The sequence below is a fragment of the Tachysurus vachellii genome, chromosome 15, assembly GCF_030014155.1.
Source record: "Tachysurus vachellii isolate PV-2020 chromosome 15, HZAU_Pvac_v1, whole genome shotgun sequence".
Classification (NCBI taxonomy): domain Eukaryota; kingdom Metazoa; phylum Chordata; class Actinopteri; order Siluriformes; family Bagridae; genus Tachysurus; species Tachysurus vachellii.
Genome location: NC_083474.1, coordinates 2,439,610 through 2,458,652, shown reverse-complemented (window position 1 = coordinate 2,458,652; position 19,043 = coordinate 2,439,610). Strand labels below are relative to the sequence as shown.

The 19,043-nt window shown below is 45.0% G+C and overlaps 1 protein-coding gene across 2 annotated transcripts in view; it reads right to left on the bottom strand.

Moving 5' to 3' along the window:
- The window catches only part of sik3 (SIK family kinase 3), a 32,129-nt gene continuing 13,086 nt past the window's right edge, over positions 1-19,043 (bottom strand). The window contains exons 7-26 of one of the 2 annotated variants that reach the window (XM_060887628.1): positions 18,908-19,026; positions 18,489-18,599; positions 17,767-17,916; positions 16,807-16,878; positions 16,589-16,698; positions 16,317-16,470; positions 16,089-16,241; positions 15,647-15,720; positions 14,295-14,420; positions 4,398-4,527; positions 4,033-4,152; positions 3,669-3,727; positions 3,470-3,579; positions 3,084-3,366; positions 2,132-2,567; positions 1,596-1,827; positions 1,389-1,489; positions 1,016-1,142; positions 776-904; positions 1-678 (exon numbers count right to left, since the gene is read on the bottom strand). In XM_060887628.1, coding sequence (XP_060743611.1) covers positions 783-904; positions 1,016-1,142; positions 1,389-1,489; positions 1,596-1,827; positions 2,132-2,567; positions 3,084-3,366; positions 3,470-3,579; positions 3,669-3,727; positions 4,033-4,152; positions 4,398-4,527; positions 14,295-14,420; positions 15,647-15,720; positions 16,089-16,241; positions 16,317-16,470; positions 16,589-16,698; positions 16,807-16,878; positions 17,767-17,916; positions 18,489-18,599; positions 18,908-19,026 — 2,789 coding nt within the window. In that variant the 3' untranslated portion in view covers positions 1-678; positions 776-782. The remainder of the gene's footprint in view (positions 679-775; positions 905-1,015; positions 1,143-1,388; positions 1,490-1,595; positions 1,828-2,131; positions 2,568-3,083; positions 3,367-3,469; positions 3,580-3,668; positions 3,728-4,032; positions 4,153-4,397; positions 4,528-14,294; positions 14,421-15,646; positions 15,721-16,088; positions 16,242-16,316; positions 16,471-16,588; positions 16,699-16,806; positions 16,879-17,766; positions 17,917-18,488; positions 18,600-18,907; positions 19,027-19,043) is intronic. The other variant, XM_060887629.1, reaches the window with a different exon arrangement.

Below are 19,043 nucleotides of genomic sequence, written 5' to 3'. Positions count from 1 at the left end.
AAAAAAAGAAAAAAAAAAAAAAAAAGAAAGAAGGAAAAGAAGAAAGACAGAGAGAGAAGAAGGAGACGAAACAAATGAGAGCTGGTCATCCTGTGCCATGTCTCCGGGCCCGTCCACCCCCGCCAGCGTAACAGAATAGACCGCTCCACGCTGGGCTGCTATCAGTGCTGTTCTGGAATGATCCATTTTAGCGCTGCAGATGGGGGAGGTTATGAAATGCTGACGCTACCCCGCTTCAGAAAACAAACAAAAAAACAACCAAAGGACAGGCTTTTTGTGAAATACTTTGGGTTTGTGGCTTTGTGTGTGATCTGTGTTTGTGTGCGTGTGTGTGTTAGAGAGAGAATATGTGTGTGTGTTTATATTTATACAGATGTGTCTACATAAGACTGTGCGCAGATGCCTCGCGTTGGTGACGTCGACAAGACAGAAAGGGCAGTCCAGGAGGAGCAGGTTGATGATTAGGGGCGGGGTCAGAGCGACAGGGAGTCACCCAGTTCGTCCAATCGGTGAGGAAAACAAGACGATGAGCATTCCTCTTCTTGGAGGGTGCGCACATGCACGCACACACACATGCGCATACATACACACACACGCAGACACACACGATGGAGGTTTGGCATGACGCAGCTGAACACAGGAGACGGATATGGAGCTTTATACACACTGCACAAACACCTGAGGGGTGAGAGAACGAGAGGGAGAGAAATTGTTGTGAAGAATTAGATACACATCTGAAGAATTTCAGTATATAAATGAACACACGTCACATTACCTGCGTGTTAGACACCAGCCTGCTCCATGCTGTACTGAAGGTCTTGGGGTTTATAGGTGAGCAGCATGTCGCTGGTGCAGGAGGAGGGGTAACACGAAGCCGAGTGCAGCTCGTCCTCCACGTTACACACTACAAACGTACGGTGCACACACAAAATTGCAGTTCAAGGCTCAGTGTTTTTGGTATTAGAGAATAAGTGAGTGGGCATGTCAGTGTAAATGAGTGTGCACGTGTGTGTACCCGACTCCTCCCTCTGGTGTAGATGCTGGCTTCCGACCAGAGATGTCTGGCTAAGAATGTCAGACATGCGGGCAGAGCTTAGCGCCTTCCCAGCCAAGAGGCTCATTCCAGACATTTCTGCCTGATCCTGCAGAGCAGGACACAAAGGTCAAATATACCTGAATCAGATACAGAAATCTTGTCCAATTCGACTTTAAATTGATATAAAACTTGTATCTAAGCTACATGTAGAGAATATTATGTCAGCTCAGGGAAAGAGAACATTTTTTTTACAGGAAGAGTATTTTTACTATCTGAAGGGTTTTCCTGGATGCCACACATTTCTATAATATAATATCTCCAAACTGTCTGAGATGAGAGAGAGGGGACATACGTAGGCATCATCGGCTGTCTGGATGGTATGATGGCGCTGCAGCGAGGCCCGGGGCCGATACGCGTCTCCCTGAACAGAACGGGGATCAGCCTCCATCACCACTACAGCAAGAGAGATAAATAGAAAGAGAGAGCGATAATTGTACTTTATGAACAATATTCAAATAATATGGCTAAATAATATAATACTCTGCGTGTGTGTGTTCACCTCTCTGAGCTGTTGTGGTGGTGACCTTGGCCAGCAGGCCATCATGGTAAGCGGCAGCGACATCATCCTCCTCCATGCTTTCTGAGTGAGCAAGAGGCGGAGCTTGGCACTCTGAAGGCGGAGTCCGAATCTGCAGCAGGTGGTGGTGGTGATGGTAGTGTGTTGGGGGCGGAGCCTGTGGTGCAGGTGCAGGCTGGGATGGATCCAGCATCAGCAGATTGTCACTATAGTCCTGCGAGCCAAAAGATGAACAAGAGGGCGTGTGCATACACATACACACACAAATTAACGGATCTCTACATACAATCATTTGTTTATTAAAAGGTGTAAAACTGTGTGTACAATTTGGCTTTAGAGGAAGAGAATGTTGCAATTAGTTATAGAAACAGCCAATGAAATCCCAAAGGAAATTGAAAGATTAGAAAGACTAATTTAAACAAAAATTCCACTGCACTTTGACCAAATCCCAACAAATTTAGAATGTTTTCAAAATTCAGCCATAAGTGAAGTGGCCATACTATGACCACTGCCTTTACCTGATTAAGTAGCAGGTTGTCGTTGTACTCTGGTGGTGGAGGTGGTTGAGGATTGTTGTTGTTGTTAGTGGGGATGGCGGGTACAGCGGGCCTGGAGCGTTTGAGCAGGTTAGCGAGGTCATGTGCTGTCAGACGTGGGTCAGCATGGCCCGTTAGTGAGTGCCGTGGTGAGAGCAGTCCCTGAAGTACTGGTGTGACATGGTGTTGGTGCTGCTGCTGTTGTTGATGTTGCGTCACTCGGTACTCCAGAGGCGTTGGAGACAGCAGTGCCTGCTGCAGGGCCGACGGGCTGCCATAACCAGGGTAACCGTCCAGGCCAGGCACTTTGAGGGATGCTGCCTGGGCATAGGGATTGTAGGGGCCTGCGCCTACATGGGCGCTGAACTGGGCATGCTCATACGCCGATGTTGAGCAGTGGAAACGGCCCAGACTGCGGCTGTGATGAGAAACAGACAAATTGTTTTAGGTTAGAATAATTAGTGCTTAATTAATTAATTAGTGCACAATCAAATGCTTCATTTAAGCATCTAAGGCAAAACCAAAGAACCAGAGCCATACAGTAATAAAATTTCACAACCAGGCATACAGTTAACACTGTGTTTTTCACTTTTTATTCAAACACAGTATATAATTTTGGGACATCTAGGTTAAGCATGTTCTATGTTCTAGGAAGAAGACTATCATACCAGGGTTCTACCACATGGGGTTTTATCTGCAAAGTTAATACAACTTTAACTATACCTCTGACACTGAATCCATCATGTCCAAAAAGTTTGTTTTAAAACAAAAAAGTTAAAATGCTAATAACAAATCAAAATAAAATAAAACCACTGAGAGGACAAACAAAGGAGTAAAGAATCGAAAACAGAAATTTTGAATCAATCATAAAAATTAAAGTCACAGAAATCCCAGCCCAAGCGCAGATGTCTGTGATCAGCATCAGCATCAGCACCTGTGTGTTTCGGCATTGTCTGCACTCAGCTGCTTCCCCAATACTCTGTGACATGGCGTCGCTAGGAAACTCTGCCTCTGTGCTCCACCCCCAAGCTCCACCTCCTGCACCTGGATGGTCACCGGCTGCTGCTGCTGCTGAGCTAACGTGACGGCTGCGTGTGTAGGGCAAGGGGGCTGCTGAGGTGGCTGTTGATTGGCCATGGTCATGCAGGGCAGGGTAGAAGGGGGTGGGCTGCCACTGGAGGATTGGTACAAATCAGGGGTGTGCTGGAATGGCCCACCTGGAGGGGGAGCAAAAAGAAAAATCATATCATAAATCAATAAAATCAGGTTTAGCATATCAGAAATGCCTGAATGAGAACAAGAAATTTTATGTGTGGGTACCATGTCCTGGCATCATCCCTTGGTTTCCTGGTGGTGGACTCTGATTGGCTGGGCTGAAGAGGTGGTTGCTGGGATGTGTAGGTGGTGGGCTGGAGGGTTGAATACGCAACCTGAGGGAAAGAAATACAGTTGAAGCACTAAACATTTTTCAATGTTCCAGTTTAACAAAAAACGTGTGTGTTTTTTGTAGCTGTGTAACCTTTGTAGCTGATGGGTAAGATGACTGGGCTGGTTTTCTCCGTGTCCCAAAGAAAGGGCCTGCAGAAAACATTAAATGGTTACACCAAGTTGTGTTAATATGTGCATAAAACAAAGATAACTGAGAACTGCACATGGACTGGTTCAAAGTTTTTCCCCTTTTTGAGTACTCTGATAGGTTACAGTAATATTTTAAAATCTGTGCCAGATCAAATATGTGGACCAGATGATCTGCTATCAACAAGAAGAAGAAAGCAGTCTGATTGGTTGCCATCATTACTTCTGGTCCACCGCTGGCTAAAGACGTTATTTCAGAGACATCAGTGTGTGTGTGTGTGTGCGCGTGTGTATATACACTCATGTACCTGTATTTGCTGGTGTAGGATCTGTTGTTCTTGCTGGTAGAGGACATGCTGTTGCTGTGTGTGTTCCAGTAGTTTCTCATCCTGTGGTGCAGCGTACATCTTCTGCAGCTGCTCACACTCCTAACACACACATACACACACCATATATAACAAAAGGACTGCAAGAACCCTAGCAGCTAAAGCACCAATTTTGTCCAATCTCATTCAGTACATGGTAAAAGCCATGGGGGTTTGAATTGGAAATAAACACCAGCTGAGGTAAATCATTGACCATATCACAGAAGCTGCAGCCAATTAGGAGAGACTTGACATTGAAGAGTTTGTCGTTACAGCCGAGTTGCTGTTTAGTTGAAGACTTCGTGTACCTGCTTGAGCTGTTTAATCTCTAGCTGGGCTTTAAAAGCCTGGATCGTTGCGGCTCCATCAGAGAAGCGTCGCACAGGAGAGAAGCGCTCCATTGGTAAGTGCAGTGTGTTACAGTCTTTATATGACGACCTTTAAGACACACACATACACACTCATTAACAGTTGTTCAACTAGGACATGTAGCAAACCTCAAATCTTACACATACTGTATTTTACTCCTGACAATTGGGCAAGCAATTGGCTGTCAAACCAACAAATGAGCAGCCTTAGGAGTGCACCAAAATCATTAGATATCCAACATCACATATAATAATTAACCATAAACTAAACAAGTTACCATTTGCTTCTGTAGACTAAAACAGCTGATTAATCCATTGAAAATGTAATGCTCGATTCAGACTTAACTGGTCACTCATTTCCTCTAGGACCAATTAGTCTAGACAAACCCAACTGATTAGTTCCACTATTGACTGAACTAGTGTTAATTTCGTCATCTATTTTTAATTTAGTCTTAGTCTTGTGCCAAATGTCCTTGTTAGTTTTAGTCATATTTAGTCATTCACATCTTTTTTTGTTAGTCAAGTTTTAGTCGACTAAAAGTCTTTTAATTTTAGTCTTGTTTTATTCAAAAAATTGTAGTCTTTTTTTAAAATAACATTATTACTGATAAACATTTCAGTAAAAAAAGTGTTTCACATATGTTTCACTCGAACTTGACTGCACATCACATTTTTTACTTTATTGATACTGCTTTTAATCGTAATGCAAAGACCGGTCATCGGGACATAAGCTGTCATGTACAATAAAAGAGGCTGCGCAGAGACAGGAAATATAATTTAACACAAAAAGCCTGCCTAGACCAGGGTGGACTTGCGCTAGGGCGAAGCCGCGAACTCGTTGTGAATATTTTAAAGGCGTAAAAGCTGATGAAAAAGCAGAGACAATTGTAGACGAAAATGAAGAGAGATTTTATCTTAGTTTTTATTTTATACAAAACATTTTCGTCTCGTCTTTTTTCGTTAACAATAATGCACGTTAATTTAGTCTTAGCGTTTTTGGACAGTGGTGCAGTCTCGTCATTGTCTCGTCTTAGTCATGAAAAAAAAAAGGTTGTTGAACATATTTCGTCTCGTCTGACGAAATTAACACTAGACTGAACCGATGAATTAGAAGCAACCTACAACCTTAGAACAAACCGACTGCTTAGCTACCTTTGAAAGCAACTGATCGATCGGTTACCTAAGAACAAACTGTTTGATTAGTTACTTTAAAATAATCTAATAATTAGCTTACTCTTACTAATTAAACACACTTGGCAAAATTTATCAGCTATTGGACATCTAAACCAATCAAATTTGTTGTAAAGCAAACATTTACTTTATAAACATTTATATCTTTAGTTGATAAGTGACCCTAGAAAAAGCCATGTAATAACCTGATTAATTACATATCCTACAATAAAACTGCTAAATTAATTATTTATTTAACACCAAACTGTATGATGTTCTCGACCTAGGATTTACTCTTGACCAAGCATCTTCATTACAGAGGGCTGGAATTATGAAATTATGAACGTGGGATCAGGCCAGCTTCCGACAGGGTGGAATACAATCCCGCTCGCATACTTCCCCGATCTAAACCAAACTATCCAGCTAAATACCTACCAAACCCGATCTACCTTAGATCAAAACTAATAATCTAATCTAAATCAGCGACATTTGACAAAATCAAATATTTAATTCATTCATTAACCTAATGTTGATCAGTTGCTTACCCTCAACCAAGTCCATTTTTATTCTAGACAAGGGCTTGTCATATCACAGTATGAGTGTTGGGTAATACAATGATCCACTAACCAGCATCTGATTATTCCATGGTGAACTGATCAAACAGTTTCCTAATCCAAATGTCCAAAGTCGGATCACACTCACTGAGCCATTTATAAATCTTTTCAAGATTATTATAAAAAAAAAAAAAGCAACACTAACTGGGGATTAGTTAAGCTAAATTAACCTGTTCCATTAGTTACTATTAAGTAATTAATATTTGTTACTCTGTCCTGGTCGATTCAGTACTATCATCAAAGGGCTGTTGTGGCTTCAGGCTCTCATTCCAACCAAACAAAGGCCACACGTGATTTCACTTGTTTAATCAGTTCACCTTCGACTCTCATCAGGTGTGCCTCCAGTTTAGCTATAATGAAAGCCTATAGACTCACCGGCCCTTTACAAATAAAACAAAAAACTGCCATACAATGCTCCAACAGTTACCCTTCCTAGACAGCTCCATCAGTTCCATCAGTTAAAGCTCCATCATAACTACAATACTCCATCAGTTACCCTACCTACATTGCTCCGTCGGTTACCCAACACAGACCGCTCCGTCGGTTACCCGACACAGACCGCTCCATCGGTTACCCCAACTAGACTGCTCCGACAGTTACCCTACATAAACTGCTTTTTCAATTAACCGAACATACACTGCTCCAACAGTTACCCTACCTACACTGCTCCAATGTACCCTACTTACACTGCTCCAACAGCTACCCTACCAAGACAGATTAAAAATTTACCCCACCCAGACTGCGCCATCAGTTACCCCACCTAGACTGCGCCAACAGTTACCCCACCTAGACTGCTCCGTCAGTTTCCCTACCTAGACTGCGCCAACAGTTACCCCACCTAGACTGCGCCGTCAGTTACCCCACCTAGACTGCTCCGTCAGTTTCCCTAGCTAGACTGCTCCGTCAGTTTCCCTAGCTAGACTGCTCCGTCAGTTTCCCTAGCTAGACTGCTCCGTCAGTTTCCCTAGCTAGACTGCTCCGTCAGTTTCCCTAGCTAGACTGCTCCGTCAGTTTCCCTAGCTAGACTGCTCCGTCAGTTTCCCTAGCTAGACTGCTCCGTCAGTTTCCCTAGCTAGACTGCTCCATCAGTTTCCCTAGCTAGACTGCTCCATCAGTTTCCCTAGCTAGACTGCTCCATCAGTTTCCCTAGCTAGACTGCTCCATCAGTTTCCCTAGCTAGACTGCTCCATCAGTTTCCCTAGCTAGACTGCTCCATCAGTTTCCCTAGCTAGACTGCTCCATCAGTTTCCCTAGCTAGACTGCTCCATCAGTTTCCCTAGCTAGACTGCTCCATCAGTTTCCCTAGCTAGACTGCTCCATCAGTTTCCCTAGCTAGACTGCTCCATCAGTTTCCCTACCTACACTGCTCCATCAGTTTCCCTACCTACACTGCTCCATCAGTTACCCTACATAAACTGCTTTTTCAATTACCCGACATAAACTGCTCCAACAGTTACCCTACCTACCCTGCTCCAATATACCCTACTTACACTGCTCCAACAGCTACCCTACCAAGACAGATTCAAAATTTACCCCGCCTAGACTGCTCCATCAGTTATCCTTCCTACACTGCTCCATCAGTCACCCAACATAAACTGCTTTTTCAATTGCCCTACCTAGACTGCTCCATCAGTTACCCTACCTAGACTGCTCCATCCGTTACCCTACCTAGACTGCTCCATCAGTTTCCCTACCTACACTGCTCCAACAGCTTCCCTACCTACACTGCTTTTTCAATTACCCGACATAAACTGCTCCAACAGTTACCCTACCTAGACTGCGCCAACAGTTACCCCACCTAGACTGCTCCATCAGTTTCCCTACCTACACTGCTCCATCAGTTTCCCTACCTACACTGCTCCAACAGCTACCCTACCTACACTGCTTTTTCAATTACCCGACATAAACTGCTCCAACAGTTACCCTACCTAGACTGCGCCAACAGTTACCCCACCTAGACTGCGCCAACAGTTACCCCACCTAGACTGCGCCAACAGTTACCCCACCTAGACTGCGCCAACAGTTACCCCACCTAGACTGCGCCAACAGTTACCCCACCTAGACTGCGCCAACAGTTACCCCACCTAGACTGCGCCAACAGTTACCCCACCTAGACTGCGCCAACAGTTACCCCACCTAGACTGCGCCAACAGTTCCATCAGTTAGAGCTCCATCATAACTCTAACTAAATAAATAAATACTCCATCAGTTACCCTACCTAAACCCTACCATAAATACTCCATCAGTTACCCTACCTACATTGCTCCGTCGGTTACCCAACACAGACCGCTCCGTCGGTTACCCGACACAGACCGCTCCATCGGTTACCCCAACTAGACTGCTCCGACAGTTACCCTACATAAACTGCTTTTTCAATTACCCGACATACACTGCTCCAACAGTTACCCTACCTACACTGCTCCAATGTACCCTTCTTACACTGCTCCAACAGCTACCCTACCAAGACAGATTAAAAATTTACCCCACCCAGACTGCGCCATCAATTACCCAACATAAACTGCTCCAACAGTTACCCCACCTAGACTGCACCAGACTACAAGACTACAGTTACCCTACCTACACTGCTCCAACAGCGCCAGACTACAAGACTACAGTTACCCTACCTACACTGCTCCAACAGCTACCTTACCAAGACAGATTCAAAATTTACCCAGCTAGACTGCTCCATCAGTTATCCTTCCTACACTGCTCCATCAGTTACCCAACATAAACTGCTTTTTCAATTGCCCTACCTAGACTGCTCCATCAGTTACCCTACCTAGACTGCTCCTTTCAGTTTCCCTACCTAGACTGCTCCATCAGTTTCCCTACCTAGACTGCTCCATCAGTGTCCCTACCTACGCTGCTCCAACAGCTAACCTACATAAACTGCTTTTTCAATTGCCCTACCTAGACTGCTCCATCAGTTACCCTACCTAGACTGCTCCATCAGTTTCCCTACCTAGACTGCTCCATCAGTTTCCCTACCTAGACTGCTCCAGTTACCCCACCTAGACTGCTCCATCAGTTACCCAACAAAAAACGCTTTTTCAATTGCCCCACCTAGACTGCTCCATCAGTTTCCCTAGCTAGACTGCTCCATCAGTTTCCCTAGCTAGACTGCTCCATCAGTTTCCCTAGCTAGACTGCTCCATCAGTTTCCCTAGCTAGACTGCTCCATCAGTTTCCCTAGCTAGACTGCTCCATCAGTTTCCCTAGCTAGACTGCTCCATCAGTTTCCCTAGCTAGACTGCTCCATCAGTTTCCCTACCTACACTGCTCCATCAGTTACCCTACATAAACTGCTTTTTCAATTACCCGACATAAACTGCTCCAACAGTTACCCTACCTACCCTGCTCCAATATACCCTACTTACACTGCTCCAACAGCTACCCTACCAAGACAGATTCAAAATTTACCCCGCCTAGACTGCTCCATCAGTTATCCTTCCTACACTGCTCCATCAGTCACCCAACATAAACTGCTTTTTCAATTGCCCTACCTAGACTGCTCCATCAGTTACCCTACCTAGACTGCTCCATCCGTTACCCTACCTAGACTGCTCCATCAGTTTCCCTACCTACACTGCTCCAACAGCTTCCCTACCTACACTGCTTTTTCAATTACCCGACATAAACTGCTCCAACAGTTACCCTACCTAGACTGCGCCAACAGTTACCCCACCTAGACTGCTCCATCAGTTTCCCTACCTACACTGCTCCATCAGTTTCCCTACCTACACTGCTCCAACAGCTACCCTACCTACACTGCTTTTTCAATTACCCGACATAAACTGCTCCAACAGTTACCCTACCTAGACTGCGCCAACAGTTACCCCACCTAGACTGCGCCAACAGTTACCCCACCTAGACTGCGCCAACAGTTACCCCACCTAGACTGCGCCAACAGTTACCCCACCTAGACTGCGCCAACAGTTACCCCACCTAGACTGCGCCAACAGTTACCCCACCTAGACTGCGCCAACAGTTACCCCACCTAGACTGCGCCAACAGTTACCCCACCTAGACTGCGCCAACAGTTACCCCACCTAGACTGCGCCAACAGTTACCCCACCTAGACTGCGCCAACAGTTACCCCACCTAGACTGCGCCAACAGTTCCATCAGTTAGAGCTCCATCATAACTCTAACTAAATAAATAAATACTCCATCAGTTACCCTACCTAAACCCTACCATAAATACTCCATCAGTTACCCTACCTACATTGCTCCGTCGGTTACCCAACACAGACCGCTCCGTCGGTTACCCGACACAGACCGCTCCATCGGTTACCCCAACTAGACTGCTCCGACAGTTACCCTACATAAACTGCTTTTTCAATTACCCGACATACACTGCTCCAACAGTTACCCTACCTACACTGCTCCAATGTACCCTTCTTACACTGCTCCAACAGCTACCCTACCAAGACAGATTAAAAATTTACCCCACCCAGACTGCGCCATCAATTACCCAACATAAACTGCTCCAACAGTTACCCCACCTAGACTGCACCAGACTACAAGACTACAGTTACCCTACCTACACTGCTCCAACAGCGCCAGACTACAAGACTACAGTTACCCTACCTACACTGCTCCAACAGCTACCTTACCAAGACAGATTCAAAATTTACCCAGCTAGACTGCTCCATCAGTTATCCTTCCTACACTGCTCCATCAGTTACCCAACATAAACTGCTTTTTCAATTGCCCTACCTAGACTGCTCCATCAGTTACCCTACCTAGACTGCTCCTTTCAGTTTCCCTACCTAGACTGCTCCATCAGTTTCCCTACCTAGACTGCTCCATCAGTGTCCCTACCTACGCTGCTCCAACAGCTAACCTACATAAACTGCTTTTTCAATTGCCCTACCTAGACTGCTCCATCAGTTACCCTACCTAGACTGCTCCATCAGTTTCCCTACCTAGACTGCTCCATCAGTTTCCCTACCTAGACTGCTCCAGTTACCCCACCTAGACTGCTCCATCAGTTACCCAACAAAAAACGCTTTTTCAATTGCCCCACCTAGACTGCTCCGTCGGTTACCCTACCTAGACTGCTCCGTCGGTTACCCTACCTAGACTGCTCCGTCGGTTACCCTACCTAGACTGCTCCGTCGGTTACCCTACCTAGACTGCTCCGTCGGTTACCCTACCTAGACTGCTCCGTCGGTTACCCTACCTAGACTGCTCCGTCGGTTACCCTACCTAGACTGCTCCGTCGGTTACCCTACCTAGACTGCTCCGTCGGTTACCCTACCTAGACTGCTCCGTCGGTTACCCTACCTAGACTGCGCCAACAGTTACCCCACCTAGACTGCGCCAACAGTTACCCCACCTAGACTGCGCCAACAGCCACCCCACCTAGACTGCGCCAACAGTCACCCCACCTAGACTGCTCCATCAGTCACCCTACCTAGACTGCTCCATCAGTCACCCTACCTACACTGCTCCAAAAGCTACCCTACCTACACTGCTCCAACAGCTACCCTACATAAACTGCTTTTTCAATTACCCGACATAAACTGCTCCAACAGTTTCCCCGCCTAGACTGCTCCATCAGTTATACTTCCTACACTGCTCCATCAGTTACCCAACATAAACTGCTTTTTCAATTGCCCTACCTAGACTGCTCCATCAGTTACCCTACGTAGACCGCTCCATCAGTTACCCTACCTAGACCGCTCCATCAGTTACCCTACCTAGACCGCTCCATCAGTTACCCTACCTAGACCGCTCCATCAGTTACCCTACCTAGACCGCTCCATCAGTTACCCTACCTAGACCGCTCCATCAGTTACCCTACCTAGACCGCTCCATCAGTTACCCTACCTAGACCGCTCCATCAGTTACCCTACCTAGACCGCTCCATCAGTTACCCTACCTAGACCGCTCCATCAGTTACCCTACCTAGACCGCTCCATCAGTTACCCTACCTAGACCGCTCCATCAGTTACCCTACCTAGACCGCTCCATCAGTTACCCTACCTAGACCGCTCCATCAGTTACCCTACCTAGACCGCTCCATCAGTTACCCTACCTAGACCGCTCCATCAGTTACCCTACCTAGACCGCTCCATCAGTTTCCCTACCTAGACTGCTCCATCAGTTTCCCTACCTACACTGCTCCAACAGCTACCCTACCTACACTGCTCCAACAGCTACCCTACATAAACTGCTTTTTCAATTACCCGACATAAACTGCTCCAACAGTTTCCCCGCCTAGACTGCTCCATCAGTTATACTTCCTACACTGCTCCATCAGTTACCCAACATAAACTGCTTTTTCAATTGCCCTACCTAGACTGCTCCATCAGTTACCCTACGTAGACCGCTCCATCAGTTACCCTACCTAGACCGCTCCATCAGTTACCCTACCTAGACCGCTCCATCAGTTACCCTACCTAGACCGCTCCATCAGTTACCCTACCTAGACCGCTCCATCAGTTACCCTACCTAGACCGCTCCATCAGTTACCCTACCTAGACCGCTCCATCAGTTACCCTACCTAGACCGCTCCATCAGTTACCCTACCTAGACCGCTCCATCAGTTACCCTACCTAGACCGCTCCATCAGTTACCCTACCTAGACCGCTCCATCAGTTACCCTACCTAGACCGCTCCATCAGTCACCCTACCTAGACCGCTCCATCAGTCACCCTACCTAGACCGCTCCATCAGTCACCCTACCTAGACCGCTCCATCAGTCACCCTACCTAGACCGCTCCATCAGTCACCCTACCTAGACCGCTCCATCAGTCACCCTACCTAGACCGCTCCATCAGTTTCCCTACCTAGACTGCTCCATCAGTTTCCCTACCTAGACTGCTCCATCAGTTTCCCTACCTACACTGCTCCAACAGCTACCCTACCTACACTGCTCCAACAGCTACCCTACATAAACTGCTTTTTCAATTACCCGACATAAACTGCTCCAACAGTTTCCCCGCCTAGACTGCTCCATCAGTTATACTTCCTACACTGCTCCATCAGTTACCCAACATAAACTGCTTTTTCAATTGCCCTACCTAGACTGCTCCATCAGTTACCCTACGTAGACCGCTCCATCAGTTACCCTACGTAGACCGCTCCATCAGTTACCCTACCTAGACCGCTCCATCAGTTACCCTACCTAGACCGCTCCATCAGTTACCCTACCTAGACCGCTCCATCAGTTACCCTACCTAGACCGCTCCATCAGTTACCCTACCTAGACCGCTCCATCAGTTACCCTACCTAGACCGCTCCATCAGTTACCCTACCTAGACCGCTCCATCAGTTACCCTACCTAGACCGCTCCATCAGTTACCCTACCTAGACCGCTCCATCAGTTACCCTACCTAGACCGCTCCATCAGTTACCCTACCTAGACCGCTCCATCAGTTACCCTACCTAGACCGCTCCATCAGTTACCCTACCTAGACCGCTCCATCAGTTACCCTACCTAGACCGCTCCATCAGTTACCCTACCTAGACCGCTCCATCAGTTACCCTACCTAGACTGCTCCATCAGTTACCCTACCTAGACTGCTCCATCAGTTACCCCACCTAGACTGCTCCATCAGTTACCATACACTGCTCTATCAGCTTCCCTATCTACACTACTCAATAAGTGCTCAATTACTTACCCTATGCTGCTCCACTAAGCTTGATTACTTACCCTCAAAGTTACTAATTTTTTAACCTAAAATACTTCATGTGTTACTTCCTTGTTAGATAGTAAAATAATTGTTTCAGGCTTGTTAGTTGAGTGGTTTATGCACTGCTCTAATCACGTCATAACAATAACATCATGCAGGTCATGCGGCACTTGGACCATCCATATCCATTCTGAGCCGCACACACACACAGTCACACAGCTCAGCTCTGTCAGTGTGTGTGTGTGTGTGTGAGAGAAAGACTGGAGCTGGAGTTCACACCAGAGGTCAGGCAAAGGTCAAAACAAAAAACATGCATCATTCACACTCTCAGTCGAAAGCCCTAACACAGTTCTATTATGAGTCTGTCGCTTCATTGCTTGTGTGTATGTTTGTGTGTGTGTGTTCTCTCACCGTGAGTGCTCGGGGGTCCAGCCCCTTGTGCGTGCTCTCTGAGTGTCATTCGAGAGCTCGGTAGAGGTGTAGCTCGAGCTCGCTGCGTTGTGCGTTGTGTGTCGCTTGGAGCTGTTCGCCAAGTACCTGTGCCATGGGAGTGAAGGGGAGGGGGCGAGGCAAAGACAGGAAGCAGCACGAATCAGCTCTACGATTGGTCGCCGCTTTGACAAGTCCGATTGGAAGACAGGATGTGTCTGTGGCGTTTTGTTTTGGATGTTTACTATTATTAATGTTGTGCAAAGCTTAGTCAGAAGCGAAGCTAGAACTTTTGTTCGGTTTTGGCAAGAGATTTTAAGATAATTTTTTTTTAAGATTATCTTTTATGTTTTAAGCCAAAACTAAATTGAATTAGGGTTCAGAATGAGAGAGAGAGAGAGAGAGAGAGAGAGAAAGAGAGAAAAAGAAGGGGAAGAGGGATAGCAAAGGGAATGACACCCCCAGTGGCAGAAAGCAGTGCTGCAGCCTTTAGTACGCACCCTGCACCCGACGACACCCAGCACAGCGAGCAGCTCCCACACACCAAGACGCGCACGCACATACACACAAACAGACGCACACAGACACACAAGCAGCAAAAAAGCGCTGTAAGCCACACACACAGCTCCTAAACTCTACAACACACCCACAATCCTACACACAGCCTGAGTCTATCCACACATCACCACTTTCCGTTTCAGTATGAATATTTGAGTGCAGCCATGTGCCGTTATTACAATTTCATATCCAAATATACTGAGAAATACATCATATATTCATTTTGTTCTCCATCTTTCTGCTGGTAAACAGAATTCCAGAGGACAGGAACAGAATGCATATTAGCAGGGACATTAGCAGAGATATGGACATGGCCAATATAATAGAATTATGATAGAATCATGGAACATATAATTATCAGCACATGGGTGCAAATAAACAACAAAAATGACATATTTTAGCTGGAACATGTGGCAGTATTTTTGCATTAATTACATTCCTGAAAGTTGTGCAGTGTGGAACCATGTGTGCTGTGTGTAACGTGGCTCCTGAATGTTGAAAGAAAGTTGTAAAGCGGTTGAATTGAAGGAATACAGATTCGTCCTACAGAGATTTCAAAACGAGACTCAACACAGCTTTTGTAATTTTATCTGGCCAAAAATCATTATTTGGTCGGAAATCATTCTGAAAATCACTAAAAGACAAAAATAAATACTGTTTCCTCCTTTTGCTTAAAAACAATACTGGACAGTGTTAATAAATAAATGAAAAAAAAAAGAAGAAAGACAAGTAGACACACACGCAGACACACACGCAGACACACACACAGGGCTCACCTTTGCACTGCCTCTGGGTCTGGCTCTCCGTCTGACCCCTCCTCATCCACGGGAGCAACGGCTGGAATAGGATGCTGTAGAAAGAAATATGTAACGAAATCTCATTTTTCTGATAAAATACCAACTCTATTCAACTTTATTCAATAATATGTGTAATAGTACAACAAACAATTACAGAAAAAAATATATGTGTGTGTTTGTACGTTTCCTTTATGCACTCTTGTACAAACCCAAACATGCACTTAATACTGAACAGGTGCCGAGGTGGTGTTTCTCTCCTCATGAATATTCATGAACTGGATTCAATAAATATGCATGAGGCATGAAATGAAATACTCCATTGCTTTTTGATATAAAAACATAGATCCTACTTGGACTAAGATTTTGGGCTGTATATGTGGAGTCCCCAAAAAAACAAAAACAAAAAAACACACACACTCACAGGGCTGGTGACAAGTGGTGACTGGCCACGTGGCCTCTTGAGCATCTGCTGTGCATGAAGCTGGATGTTTGCTCCTCCGTCCGAGGCCCTGCGACCCAGCGGACCCATCCCATTCAACAACTGCAGAGTTGGTGGCTGAAGAAGGGATTGCTCCTACACACAAACGGTATACAGACGGCTGCAAAAAAGGAGGCAACTGAATAAAACTAACACACAGGCATATGTTACCTTGTACTCAAGCTGCTGTGTTGGCTGCAGGCTCTGGGTGGGCATGAAGGTAGGTGTGTGTGTGATTGTGGGGGGCAATGGGGGGAATGGTGCCTGAGGAGGGGCACGAACAAACCCTGGTGGCAACTTCAACTCCTCCTGCATCATCTCAGTCCTGGGAGAAACACATACACACACACACATATTTGTATCAATACACTTATAACACGATGTGAGTATACACAAACACACACGTCATATAATTTCACATTCTGTGAGTAAAAAGTAAATACCTGGGGTCTGGAACACCGACAGTATGCCGTCTCATTGACAGATAGCGTGCCATTGCCTCTGGACTTGGCTCCTCCCCTTCATCACTGTCTAATGCCATTGTCCCGTCAGGCTACACACGCGCACACACACACAGTTAAAGGTGTGAGCATGAGCGCAAAATAGTAATGTTCAATGGTTGCAGGCTGGTGGAGGTGGTTTTGGATACGGCAACACTTACCTCCACGATCTGGTTCTCGGGATTTATGAGCTGGACATGAGGTACAGTCATGCTAACAGCGTTAGCTTGATCCTAAAATTAGAAAAGCGAGAGAGAGAGAGAGCGCGAGAGAGAAATTACCGAATGCTGACTTGCACACAAACATTTGTAACACATGTACACCTTAAACCCGTTAAACCAGGGGTTAGGGAGCTGGGCCCGTCCACAGATAATGATGAAAGGATGATATTAAACCATGTTGTCTTTTTGTCTGGCACTTTCTGTAAAGCATTAAAATCCTAGTCTAATATCAGAGTAAGTGTTTTAATATTCGTGTGTCTATTAGCTCACTTAGTCCATTAGTCTGCTTGGGTTCATTTCATGAGAATCACCTGCGTTGTTTAGTTTTAGCATAACTTTAAAATAGCTATCTAATATTATTTACCAATAATTTCACAAAAAAAAAAAAAAAAAAAAAAAAAGAAATCAGTGGCTGCATATAATGTAACTAATTTAATAATTACAATAAATATTTAAATAATTACATGTAAATATAAATAAGAATGAACATTAATATAAACACTGATTACCACCGAATAAGTCCAACCTTCCTATGCTCATGAACACTTCCATCTGACTTGGGGTTTCTTGACTAATCTGAGGCTTTTTCTGTTTTGAAAGCACCTCTGATAAAAGAATGCAACAGATTACTGCCACATTCCTAAAATCTGCCATAAATCTGACATTAAGGATTTTGTCATTAGTTATTTGATATTATTATTATTATTATTATTATTATTATTATTATTAACAACATGCTGTTGCCCTACACAATACGGAGCTCAAACTGAGATCAAACGCTGCTTTGAGGGCATCATAAATATTTAAGAGCATAAATATGAATATTTATGAGGCAGTCTTGTAAAAATGAATATGCATAAAATTGGCTCTTGAAACTATCCATTAGGTCTGATGTCGCACCATGGAGCGCACCTGCACGGCATTGAGGGGGTAGCCGATGGGGCGAGGGGTGGCAGGAGGAGCCACACGCAGAGTTTTGTGCCTCTTGAGTCTGTCCAATAGCAGACTGTAGATGGCGCTGTAGTGATCGTAGGCGTCTGTGTGCAGTGACTTTAACGAGAAAGAGAGAGAGAGAGAGAGAGAGAGTGCCTAAAGTCATAAAGCAGTGAACGTAGAGGATGTGGAAATACAAGATAATTTCTGGTGACTGTAGTGAATTTAAATATTAGTGATTATTTTCGTGTTTAAACTTCACGAGAATAAAATCAGAAATATCTACGGAAACATGACAACACTAAAGAATAGGCTACCAGTTTCTTTTAAGCAAAAGGCTTGGTGTGCAGGGTACATCGGGTGGCTTAGACATGAGCCAAGCTAACTAGTTAGCTACAGAAGCTACATGTCCATTTTCACACCACAAAATTGCTCATGTCACTCTGTCTGTCTCTTGTGGATATGGAGGTCATATATGCTTTTGAAAATCCCCTAAATCCAGGAGCATCAATAAAGAACTAACTGAAGGATAAAAATAACCATTGAGAGTGGGGAAGAACTGAAATGGAAGGCACGTGGGTTTGTCAGTTTAAACTTTCAAGCGTTTTCTAAAGAAAGGTCCAGAAGCGAGCTGGATAATCTACGCTAACTGCTCAGGTCTGTAACGATTTATTCATTTGTGTGCTTACCTGTAAAATGCGATCTCGGTCCAATCCCATGTCTGACATGGCCATGAGAACCTGCTCGTTAATCAGCTCCGTCTCCCTCTCGGACTTCACCTGCTCACACTCGGCTATCAGCTAACACACACACGATTAATGTAGCATATTACAGTGTATATAATATTAACTTACATGAGAAAAAAAATAACTCTTAATAAATTATGAAAATACACTTGAACTGTTACATAGCCCATGGAAAAAAAAAAGAAATCAGTGGCTGCATATAATGTAACTAATTTAATAATTATATGTACCTTAACATAACAAAGGAATATGAATAAAGTTAATCTGTCCTAAAAAGTGCTTATACCTAAAGTACTTGTACCTTTCCAGTAAGACGTTAATCAAGACCACGGATGAATGTGAAACTATTGTGTGTGCCTCACCCTGTCAAAGTCGGGATCCGGGTCTCCCTGTCTCATCCACTTGTTCTTACAGATCTGCTCCATGCTGAGTCTGCGGCTCGGCTCCAATACTAACATATGCCTGATTAGATACTCGCAGTCTGGATCCCACACACAT